The sequence below is a fragment of the Schistocerca americana genome, chromosome 8, assembly GCF_021461395.2.
Source record: "Schistocerca americana isolate TAMUIC-IGC-003095 chromosome 8, iqSchAmer2.1, whole genome shotgun sequence".
Taxonomy (NCBI): Eukaryota; Metazoa; Arthropoda; class Insecta; order Orthoptera; family Acrididae; genus Schistocerca; species Schistocerca americana.
The window spans coordinates 107,147,306-107,160,116 of record NC_060126.1 but is presented as its reverse complement, the minus strand read 5'-3'; the positions used below and the strand labels follow the sequence as shown (position 1 = coordinate 107,160,116).

Here is a 12,811-nt window from a genome sequence, read left to right as displayed (position 1 = left end):
AAGTACACTTAACCCATTGAGTGCTGTGGGTGACACACTTTGTCATGCTTCACTGCTCCCCAGGTGCTGAGGACATGTTTAAATGCAGCCTCTGCATTTTCCTTAAGCACTATTGACTTGTTTTCACATCCAGATGTGCTGACTGTCTTAATTGTTGGGCAAAAGTTACTTACGTATCTTAGAGAATAAAATACATTCAAGTATTTATATTGCAATATATGTGCCTCTTTGCATCAAATTATTTGCAAAAGACCTTCTTTTTTTGTATATTAAACAGTTTATTAAATATTACGATTGTTATGATGCCATGGTTCCTAATGTGCAGGGACAGAATAGGGGGTGCTGTGCTGACCATCCATTGGATTTAGAAACTAATAACTCAAGAACGCAATGAAATTTCATTCTGCTCTCAATTTTAAATAAAACTTTGATGTCTTATTTATTTACATTTCATACACAGCTATGTATGAGTGAAAATGAACCATACGCTAAGTCTGTGCAATGTGTCTTTACATCAGCAAACTCTTGAAAATTTTGTGCAGTGCTTAGTTTGATACTGCACAGTAACTATGATGAATAATGAAAAGAAATTCAGTCCTTTACCAAGTGAAGCTATCAGACTGTAAGAAGCTCAAAAATCAAATCAAATAGTTTTCTTAAAATATGATGATAAATATTTCAGGGCAGCCAGAATGCCATCTCTCAGCATTAAGTGATTAGTACAGTGACAACAGAGCCATTCTCAGCACAGAATGCAGAGAACACGTCTATAGCAGTCAGAGGGTTAAAAAAAAAAGTGTGGGTACTCCTCAAAGGAGGCTCATTGCTAGAGTCCTTGCAGCTTTTGGTGCAAAAAAATATTGAACGACTATGTGTATTAACAAATTATCTGGAAACTTTTATTTCTTTAGTTGGCAGATGCTTATGAGGAAGTGGAAGAACAGCGGCAAGTTGTCGGACAATGGAAGAGGAAAGTGCAGAAGCTGAATGCAGAAATGAGCGACCTCCGTCTTTTGCTAGAGGAACAGAATTCTCGGAACAATCTTCTGGAGAAAAAGCAGCGCAAGTAAGTATTTGTCTTAATTTAGGGTTGACTGCCTGCATTTTCTGCTCTCTGATAGGATTGCAGTTTTGTGTGATGTATGCTGTTCATATCTTATTTTATAGTTTTTTCTTTTTTCCTTCTTCCTCCTGTTATTAATATATTTTTTTATCAGTAACACCTGTGTTAACAACAATTATTTGAGGCAGTCATGCAGATTACACTCCTATATCATTGAAGTTTCTCTTTTAAAGTCACGGGAAATGTGTCCTCCTGTCTGAGTAAGTGTATAACCCATTGACTCTTAATTGCAGAAAGGTAGGCAGGAGTTCACCAATAAATTTTGCGTGTCAAGGACTTGATGTGCTATTGAGTACTAGTACAAAATAGCTTGATTTCATTTTCAGTTTTAGATCGTAATTTACACATGGAACTGTAAACTGAAAACACACACACACACACACACACACACACACACACACACACACACACACACACACCTGCAAACGGAGTACAATTTTTTGGAGAAAACTATGTTAGTCTGATATTTTCCAATTGTTGCAAAGGAATACACAAAACAGAAAATGTACATTTTAGACATATCAGTAGGGATTTTAAACTTCTAAAATTGAAGTTAATTGATACATCTGTCTTCACAGGTTTGACTCCGAACTTCAGTTGCTTCAGGATGAACTACGACAAGAAAAGCAGCAGAAGGAGCGTATTTCACGTGAAAAAGATTTGGCCATTGCAGAAAAGTATTCTCTTGAGCAGGATCTAAGTGTAAGTGTATGAATTGGTAGTTCGTTCTTACAAACATTTTGAGTTGATAACTGACAATCATGAGTTACTGGGTGGTACTGAAACTCTTGATAAGACTCTAGGCATTTTTGTTATGTAATCTTCTCTACTGTGTACCTTGCTCCCAAATAGGCTAGTAATAGAGTTAGTCAGAAACAGTCTTTGGGCATTGGAAGGACCGCTGAGAGAACAAATGTGGGCAAATAAAAACCCTTAGCTGGCTACTGGGATTATGATCATATATCTCAATTACAAGGAACATATGAGTCTCTTCAGTCAGCCTGCAGTATGCAAATATAACTATACATAATTACACCACGCACTTCATCTCAAAACATGAATGTCATCCATTTATTAATGATTTTGAACCAAAGAATTGCACCAATAATTGTAGGTGTGCCTGCAGTCATTATTTCTGTTCGCAAGCTACAGAAAATTATCACTTGAGATAAGTTTAAGACCTCATGTCTAATCCAGGCTGTGAACTTTTAAGACTAAGTAGTGTTTGTGCATCTGTCATCCTTTCAGTTTGAAACATTGTTAAAATCTGTTAAAAGAATTGCAGAAAACCTGATTCAGTATAGTTTAAGTGAATGTTTAAATGGGTCTTTCATAAAAACTACAGTAGATATTTGCAGCTTCCATGTCCAATAAAGCTGCTGCATATGTAATAAACTCTGTCTGCTTGTGCCTCTGCTATTACTACTTGTTCAGTTCTCACAGCTTTCAATTCTGGCAAGTGATGCTTCATTGGGCCGGGGCGTTGTTCTTCCAAAAAGAAAAGAAATCCTTGTCACTCAGTTGTGATTTTTACAAACTGTAATTTTCCGTTGGAGTAAACAGTGAGACCATTTACCCACTAATAGTTAAACCTGATGAAAAGCCAAATCCAAATTGTTTGTGAAGACCATTTGACAGAGACAGATAATTGTCTAGTGCATCCTTGCAGAAAGCGAAATCCAGAGTCTTAAGTACAATAATGGTCAGGGAAAGTAGGCAGAAAAAATAACTTTTTTTGCAGTGGTAGATTTGCTTAAGATTTTACCTTTTTAAGACCCGTACAGGCCAGCTATTATGTCTCCTTGTTCATTTTTTTTTTTTTTTTTTTTTGTCTGATGAATTTTCCTTCCAATTTAAAGAGTGTTTCAGATGGTATATTTATTTCTAGTCCAGAAAGGAGTGTAAGTACAAATCACCTAACTCTTTTACATACACTCCTGGAAATTGAAATAAGAACACCGCGAATTCATTGTCCCAGGAAGGGGAAACTTTATTGACACATTCCTGGGGTCAGATACATCACATGATCACACTGACAGAACCACAGGCACATAGACATGGGCAACAGAGCATGCACAATGTCGGCACTAGTACAGTGTATATCCACCTTTCGCAGCAATGCAGGCTGCTATTCTCCCATGGAGATGATCGTAGAGATGCTGGATGTAGTCCTGTGGAACGGCTTGCCATGCCATTTCCACCTGGCCCCTCAGTTGGACCAGCGTTCGTGCTGGACGTACAGACCGCGTGAGACGACGCTTCATCCAGTCCCAAACATGCTCAATGGGGGACAGATCCGGAGATCTTGCTGGCCAGGGTAGTTGACTTACACCTTCTAGAGCACGTTGGGTGGCACGGGATACATGCGGACGTGCATTGTCCTGTTGGAACAGCAAGTTCCCTTGCCGGTCTAGGAATGGTAGAACGATGGGTTCGATGACGGTTTGGATGTACCGTGCACTATTCAGTGTCCCCTCGACGATCACCAGTGGTGTACGGCCAGTGTAGGAGATCGCTCCCCACACCATGATGCCGGGTGTTGGCCCTGTGTGCCTCGGTCGTATGCAGTCCTGATTGTGGCGCTCACCTGCACGGCGCCAAACACGCATACGACCATCATTGGCACCAAGGTAGAAGCGACTCTCATCGCTGAAGACGACACGTCTCCATTCGTCCCTCCATTCACGCCTGTCGCGACACCACTGGAGGCGGGCTGCACGATGTTGGGGCGTGAGCGGAAGACAGCCTAATGGTGTGCGGGACCGTAGCCCAGCTTCATGGAGACGGTTGCGAATGGTCCTCGCCGATACCCCAGGAGCAACAGTGTCCCTAATTTGCTGGGAAGTGGCGGTGCGGTCCCCTACGGCACTGCGTAGGATCCTACGGTCTCGGCGTGCATCCGTGCGTCGCTGCGGTCCGGTCCCAGGTCGACGGGCACGTGCACCTTCTGCCGACCACTGGCGACAACATCGATGTACTGTGGAGACCTCACGCCCCACGTGTTGAGCAATTCGGTGGTACGTCCACCTGGCCTCCCGCATGCCCACTATACGCCCTTGCTCAAAGTCCGTCAACTGCACATATGGTTCACGTCCACGCTGTCGCGGCATGCTACCAGTGTTAAAGACTGCGATGGAGCTCCGTATGCCATGGCAAAGTGGCTGACACTGACGGCGGCGGTGCACAAATGCTGCGCAGCTAGCGCCATTCGACGGCCAACACCGCGGTTCCTGGTGTGTCCGCTGTGCCGTGCGTGTGATCATTGCTTGTACAGCCCTCTCGCAGTGTCCGGAGCAAGCATGGTGGGTCTGAGACACTGGTGTCAATGTGTTCTTTTTCCATTTCCAGGAGTGTATATTCAGAAATATTCTTTCACAAGAAACTTTCCATAAAGTAATACTGTGAGAATCATTGAGAATGCAGACTACCTGACCAGAAATATAATGCAGACTGTATCAGCCAAAGCTTAAGTAGTGGGGACCCAAAATAGTATTTCAATCAAATTAAAACCATTATTCGTGCTCTTACCTACTTCCATACGAACTTTCAAATGTCACTGAAATGCTGCAACCATAGCAAGCAGATTCTTTTTGACTACATGATAAAATATAATCATAGCAACTATATGATTTATGAAATGTAGTGAAACATTGTAATAGAGGAAAATGTTTGCATTTTTTGTAGGGTGTGCGGCTGGAATTGGAACTCAAAGAAGAAAAAGTTTCAGCTCTTACACAGGAATTAGATGAACTTACTTTTGGAGGCAAGACTGAAGAAGAGGTTGCGCAGCTCAAGAAGGCAAAACATGAATTAGAGAAACGGCTGAAGGAACAGGTAGGCAGCATATCATCCTTTACTACTGTTACTTTTAAAGTTGTGTATCTAGATTTTTAAAAATATTACCTGGTTCAAAGTTGAAATGATGATTGGACTCATTCACAGTTCTCACATTTATGAAGCAGCTGCAGTCACAAATATGATAGACAGAAATCGAATGGGAGATTAACAAACTTTATTATCATGTTGAAATTGCATCACATTGTATCAGTAGGGACAGGAAAAAATGGTTTTGTTTTGTGGCCAAATTTGGTATTACTTTTCAACCAATCTCAGTGTTATGTTATGTCAATTTTGTTGTTAATTTTCTCCTATTTCGGTGTTAATTTTCACCAATTGTGGTGTTACTTTTAGCAATTTTTATATTTTTTAATTTTTTTGTGTTGCCTGGCAATGTTGGTGCTATTGCCTGGCAATGTTGGTGCTATTGCCTGGCAATGTTGGTGCTATTGCCTGGCAATGTTGGTGCTATTGCCTGGCAATGTTGGTGCTATTGTCTGGCAATGTTGGTGCTATTGTCTGGCAATGTTGGTGCTATTGTCTGGCGATGTTGGTGCTATTGTCTGGAAATTTTGGTGCTATTATCTGGCAAATGGGATGTTACATTTTGCCAAATTTGAAGTTACATTTTGCCAAATTTGAAGTTACATTTTGCCAAATTTGAAGTTACTTTTTGCCAAATTTGAAGTTACTTTTTGCCAAATTTGAAGTTACTTTTTGCCAAATGTAGTGAGATTTTTCACCAAAATCAGTATTATTTTTTGTCCAAGGTGGAGCTACTTTCTTGCTTGTTGATTGGTGTTACTCTTTTTCTGACAGATTCAGTGTTATCTTTTTTCCAGGTTCAGTCACTTTTTTGCTAAATTCTTTATTTTGGCAAATTTGTTTCTTTTGCCAATTCTGCAGTGATTTCTTTTGTAAATTTCAGGGTATTTGTTGCCAAATTCGGCCTTTTTTCCTAGTGTCAGTGCTATTTTTGACATCAGATTGTAATTTGATATGCGGGAAATGAACTGTCATTTTAAGATTATACACAAGTCTCAGCCTTGAGGAGAAAAAGGCAAAATGCTGTTAAAACATTCTATAAGTATCAGTTATGAATACTAGTAATCTCATCTTCAGAGCTATAACTTTTTAAGTGAGAAAAGGTAAAAATCACAATATTTCATAGAAATTGCTGATTCCAATCAAAACCACCAATTTCATGTTAATTTTCACATTATCATTTTCATGAAATTTTCCATGGTCTGTGTATCAGCCTTGTGGAATGACTGGAGGATTAGGCAGCATTAGTGAAATGTGCTTCAAAATCCACAGGACAGGAGATAAATGCCTTGCAGGACAGGAAATAGTTCACTGAAGTAGATAGAAACTTCAACAGTGGCAATGGTGTCAAGCAAATCTCAAAAGCAATAGAGTATTTTAACAGGTGTGAGCTAATTATTTCTTGTTCTTATTTTGAATGATTACAGTGATATGATGAGCCAGATTCCATAATTAAAAGAAAAAAAAATCACCCTTTGGTTGTTCCCAGAATTCAGTCACTGTTGTTTTGCTTGAAGTCTAGGTTTACTTGAATGTTTCTTAATTTGTGTGAAGTAAAATGAAACCTGCATGGGCTACTGTTAGGCTCAGAAATCATATTCAGGGTATGACAACAAAGCGTGTGATTTAAGTAGGGCACCATGAAGGGCAATGGGTAAAGGAACAATGAACATTTGTTGAGATCTACTTTTGTAATGGGCAATCAATTGCTGCTGTGCATCTACATCTATATTCGACAAACCAGTGCATGGCAGAGGATACATCCCGTAGTACCAGTTATTAGGATTTTTTGCTCCTCTATCCATGTATGGAGTGTGGGAAGAATCATTGTTTTAATACCTCTGTGCATGCTATAATTAATCTAATCTTGTCCTCATGATTCCTACATGAGAACATGCAGGGCATTCTAATATGTTCCTAGAGTCATCTTGACTGAAACTTTGTAAGTAGGCTTTCTCAGGATAGTTTACATTTATCTTCAAGAGTTTGCCAGTTCAGTTTCTGCAGCATCTCTGTGACGCTCTCCCATGGATCAAAGAAACCTTTCATTATTTGTGCTGCCCTTCTCTCTACATTTTCAATACCCCTGTTAGTCCTGTTTGATATGGGTCCCACACATTTGACCATTTCCTTAGTGTTGTAACAGCAAACTGCTTTACCCATTATGACCGGGCTTATGTACCCACTTCATTACATACCCCTGCAAGGTTTGCATTTTGTGCACAATTCAGTATTGCCATCTGAAGTCCAATTCCGTGCTGGAAATTAATCGGACACCTTCAGGGTATCAGCAAATATGCAAACAAAAAGAATGGATTACAGCAGACCATGACATAACCACAATGTATTAATTCAGCAATGTCCTCAGAACTCAGGATGCAAGGATGTAACTGCACTTCAACTTTTTTTATCATATTCATGATGACTTCCATTTCCACTCATACAAATTGTTTGTGGTGGAAGAACTCTGTGAGGGGGAAAAAAATTAGATTCCCAGCTAAGTGCTTGCAAAGACTTTCTGACGTTATCTTAGTGATGGGACACACTTCCATCTGCCTGAATGCATTATTAATCAAAAGATGCTCCCCTGCAGTGCTTACTGTCCCAGAGTAGCTTCTCAATTCTGAATGTACAACTTTTTGGTGTGCATCATTGGGTGTAGGGATCATTGCTCTTTACCTTTTTTGAAGAAAATAGATGTGCAGCAACTGTGAAGTCTCGACTGTTTATCAACTCGATTGACATCTTCTTTGCACGGTCTAGGAGAAACAGCAAGATGGGGTCACAGTACGTGCAGCCCCAACTGCAGTGTGTGATTTGCAGTAAATAATTCCCAGGCATCTGATCTCCTTCAGGGTGATGTTACATGGCCAGAAAGTTCTTCTGAATTAAACAATAACGACCTTTCATTTTTTTAAAAAAATATTATTTGTCTATTTGAAATTCATTATTTATACCAGTAGTCTGAGGACCCTTGCACACCTGAAGGAGAATGCTCTCCAAGCAATAGCTCAGACATCCTTCACTGTGCCTAAAAAAGAAAACACAACTGAGGAACTCAAGGAAATCAGTGTTTTGACAATATCAGATTTAATTTTTACACAGTTTTTCAAATTCTTCAAGTGTATAAAAGGCCATTTCTTACAGTCAGTTTTGGATTTTATTTTTGAAGACATTAAGTGAGGCCTAATGCTACTATGAAATTAATTTAGAAACTCATAACTACTGTGTTTCTTTTAGTCTAGTCATAGGTAAACAACTTTTTTAATATTTAACTAGTATTATTTTCATGTACAGGCTGATATACAATATATTAGATACAGTTTTTCTTCTACATGCAAGAGGAGACAGTATATGAAGAATATGAGACTGAAAATATATTAAATGTTTTGATACCATGCCTACAAGACATTTTACTTATCGAAATCCTAGCCATGCACCTGATTGCCTTGTTGTGCCAGATACATTTTTTTGGCCCTAGAGGAATTGAAAGAATACCTTTACTTACATGACAGTGAAAGAAAGCATAGTAGGAACTAAGCAACATTTTTGCAGAAACGTGTGTGTAATTTACTCAGCAGATAAATAACATGCTACAGCTTTTTAAATATATATTTTGTATGGTTGTTAAAAGTTAATTTTGAATCCAGATATATACAAAGGAGTTAGCAGATGTCCACTTCATGTCATCATCAAATAAACTGAAAATAATGTTCAGCCTTTCCACAATTAGTAGATAATTCAGTAGCTTTAAACCAGGTATTTGATAACTTAAGGCACCCTTCATTTTGTAGTTTCAGTTTGCTCATGTCTTTTCCAGTATTTATGACCATTGTGTCATCTGCATGTTATTTGATGAGTGGTTTACAAACAGCAGTGGACAAAACATTGATCCTTAGGAACTCATTGAGTAACACTGAGGAATTGTGACTTTTTGTTCTTGTCATCTCCAGTATGTTTTCTGTTACGGAGGTAGAAGGGAGAATTAATCCAGATATTATTTTGCAGCAGGAGACATGTTTGCTGTTGTAAGCAACATTCTACAGTTTATTAATGTGCACAGATTTGTTATTAATTCCTTTATATTTTTAATTACAAAGTTTGGCAGGCCAATAATTTCTTCAAATTTCGAGCAGCTGAGTTCTGCGACTGATTTAAAAACCAATGCACTTTTACTTCTTCCCAGGTACATGATGTCACTGCATTTGCGAAGTTTTGTAAAATCTGGTTAGCGTCAGCAGAGTTAAAGTCAGGTGTGAACTTCTGGCTACCAAGAGTTTTGCATTTGTAGTACTAACAAAAAAGGATAAAATTCATTTGCAATAATATTAACATCACTGTAGCTTTGTCATACTTTCCACTCCTATATAATTCTGTGTTAACGATACTCTGTGCAACCTTCTATTTATTATGATAGTTTTCAGTGTTGTTATCATTTGCCCTAAATTTGGTTAATCTAATATGTATTGTCTTTTGAGGTTAATGTAAGCTGCTTTATCTTCATTACCACTTTGAACTCTACCATGGCTGGTCACAAATAACACTCTTAGTTGCTGCAAATCAGGTGTGAACCATTTGTGACTCCTGTCTTTAATTTTATTACATTTTTTAACAGCTGGGCAGAAGGCATTAAAAATTTCAGAGCTGAGTTTGTTTAAAGTATCGCCAAAGCTTTTGGTAGTATAATAATCTTATTCAAGATCAGCATCTTAATATTATTCCTAAAATTAATAGTCATATGGTTTGGTAGCCATTAGTTTTACCCATATAGCTTTGTGGTCTGACACATAGTCAACATTATATAGGTGTAGTTTTGAAATAACTTTTAAATATATTTGTAATGAAATTATCAAAGCAGAAAAGGTGCCTTGTGGTATCTTAAAATGTTAAGCAGAAAACATTCATAGATTTATTTTTTTCTTATATCACAGTTTAAATAATGAAAAATTAATATCTTGTACTTGGCGTATTTCTCTGCACAGAGAATTAGTTATTATATGTGCTCTATAAGTTGTTCAGCATCTCTATCGGGAGAATCATACATACACACAGTTGTAAGCTTCAGTATTGGCAGTAGCTTAAAACTTGTTTCACTTACACTTTCAATGCACAAATCACTAACATCTAGCACAGGATACTTTAAACATAGGTAAGTGCTCATATATGTTGGTGAACCCCCATAACTTTTTGGGTCCACAGTAACTTGTAACTAAATCAAAACAGGGTAGCACATACAGTTTTATATCTTCTTCTTTTAACCTGAGTTAATTAACACACAAAATAATTCTTCTGTTATCTTTTAGTAGAACACCATCAACGTTGTATTTGAGAGTCCTAATATTTATGTACAGAAATAAAATTCGATTTACATCACAAGAGGAGAGATGTACAGTATCTTGGATCGTTTGGAGGCGCACACAGTTGTTCGCATTACACTGACAAATTTTGTTTGGTATTGGTTTACTTTGTTGTAGTAATGATTTGACTCTCTTATTGTAGGCCATAAAAAATCATCATTTCCCTCTTCAATTTCTCTCTTGAATTTGTTTTAGCCTGTTGCCCCTGATGTGACTAGAAATAGGGTAACAAGAAACCTATGCAATAAGCAAACCAGTTGTGCCACCTAAATGTGTGATCTATTTACATGCCAATACTGTTGATTGTTGCTTTTGAAATATAAAATTTAATTTTTTTAGACAGAATGAAAGATACGTGTTAAAGCTGCATAAATGCGTGCAAATCTTTGTTGTGGCATCTTTCTATTCTAATTCAGACCACAGAGTAATTACTGCACAGAAAATATGCTGGGCATATTAATATATTATTTCATTGCAAGCTGCTATGAATACAGTTTGTTGTATCACTCCTTTTGTAATAAGTAGATGTTTAAATTATTAATTAAAGCAGGTGTTTATATTATTAATTCAGCAATTGTTGGAATGAGAATATTTGTAAATTTTTAGTTGTCGTGATTCACGAAAATGTTCATAATCCACAGGAGGAGGAACTCGATGAGCTTGCTGGCCAAGTTCAGTTGTTGGAGCAGGCAAAACTTCGGCTAGAGATGAGCTTGGAGCAGCAGCGCAAAGAAAGTCGGAGAGAAGCCGCCCAGCGGGATGAAGAGCTCGAGGATGCTCGGTGTGCAGCACATAAGAAAGTCAAAGGTGGGTACAATGAGTGGTCCCTCTTTTGAAATGTGGTTTGCCTTCTTCATACAAGCATAAGCATTTGTTATTTGGAGGAACAGAATTATGAAAAGAACAAATACCGTAAGAAATGTGGCATGATAATTCAATTTGTGGGTCAGTTGAATGCATGTTACAGGGCTGTTATGTTTGGCTGATGAAAAGTCCAGGATGGAAACAGAGAGAAAAATGAGATAGGTAAATAAATGATCGGCAGCAAATCTATCCATCATTCATGTGCAGTTCAAATGTTGCCTGGTCTCATTTCTTCCATAAACATTTTGTTTGGCTGCACAAGCAGCTCTAACAGGAAAATGAGAATCGGAACCACCTAAGCACACAGTAAAATGTCCTTATGAATTTGGCATTAAGATAAATTTGAAAAAGTAAAAATAAAGTTGTCATCCTAATACATATTCTGGTGACAAGAAGAATGGGAAAAAATGGAATTTACTTCCACAAAGGAATTATAAAGTCTGTCAAATAGTACTAAAAGGTAACATTTTATTCCATATGATATCATACAGAGAATAATACAGTTACAGGTACAGTAAAATACTTTGAAAACTGCTGATGTAGCTTCACTGTAATACGTATCTATCTAACTCAGTACGTGAGGGAAGACTTTTTGGATTCAACGAAGGTGGTTCCTTAACCCCAATAGGACTACTTAGCAAATCCACAGCATGTTAATAGAACTCACATTCAGGTGATACTCCCTCCATTTGTAGTACCTTGTGTTTGGTATAAAATTGATAAGCAGGTAAAGTTCACAAAGAGCAGATCGAAACAAAAGTTCAGATCATCTCATACCTACCTCTCTGAATCATCAAAAAGGCATCAAACGCTAACTGGTATGATTTCCTTAATCCATTATGAATCTTTGGGTACTATTGTGTCTTTCTGGTCAATGTTTGTAGACACCATGTTCACAAGAATAATTGTGGATGATTTGAGTTTAGTTGATATTGTGTGTCTTGTTGCTTTATGAATACCTTCCACTATTGATTTCATGTGTGAGGAGCAGATGCTCATCCTATTGTTAGCTGTTTTGCTTTAAGCTCACTGGACAACATGTCAGTCACCTCCCCAAAAAAGCTCACATGTTACTTTGGAGTACTGTAGGTTATGTAGAGTTGGTATGAGGTGTTAATGTGATCCCCCATCACTGACTTACTTGGTAGCAATGGAGTTCAGACATTCCCATGACCACACTATGAATGGCCTTATGAAATTTGTTGATTCATCAGTGCAGACTGTCCAACATGTTTACAAGGAGCAATGTACCTCTCACAGCATTGTAATGTGGTGTAAGAACAGGATTCGTAAGAATATCTTGACCAATAGTGACCTGAGACAAGTGTCTGGTTTCAAAGTCGACACGAATTGCTGCTGTGAGTGTATACAAGCCTGTCTTGACCACATTCCAAGTGAACATTGTGAAGGGAACTGCATGCAATGGACAGAAGGCTGCTTTTTATAGTGACACACAAAGCAGAGTTAGCAAAACAACACAGAAACTGGACAGGAGCTGGCTGGAGTTGTGTATTGTGGTCTAACATGTGCACTGACAATCTTACAGTGTGTTCAACCCACAATGTGCAGAGGGTGTAGTTCAGAT

At 38.2% G+C, this 12,811-nt stretch overlaps 1 protein-coding gene across 1 annotated transcript in view; it reads left to right on the top strand.

Moving 5' to 3' along the window:
- Nucleotides 1-12,811, top strand: part of LOC124545602 (unconventional myosin-XVIIIa) — a 387,918-nt gene that overhangs the window by 348,801 nt on the left and 26,306 nt on the right. The window contains exons 20-23 of the mRNA XM_047124550.1: nt 912-1,066; nt 1,702-1,825; nt 4,808-4,957; nt 11,004-11,169. Coding sequence (XP_046980506.1) covers nt 912-1,066; nt 1,702-1,825; nt 4,808-4,957; nt 11,004-11,169 — 595 coding nt within the window. The remainder of the gene's footprint in view (nt 1-911; nt 1,067-1,701; nt 1,826-4,807; nt 4,958-11,003; nt 11,170-12,811) is intronic.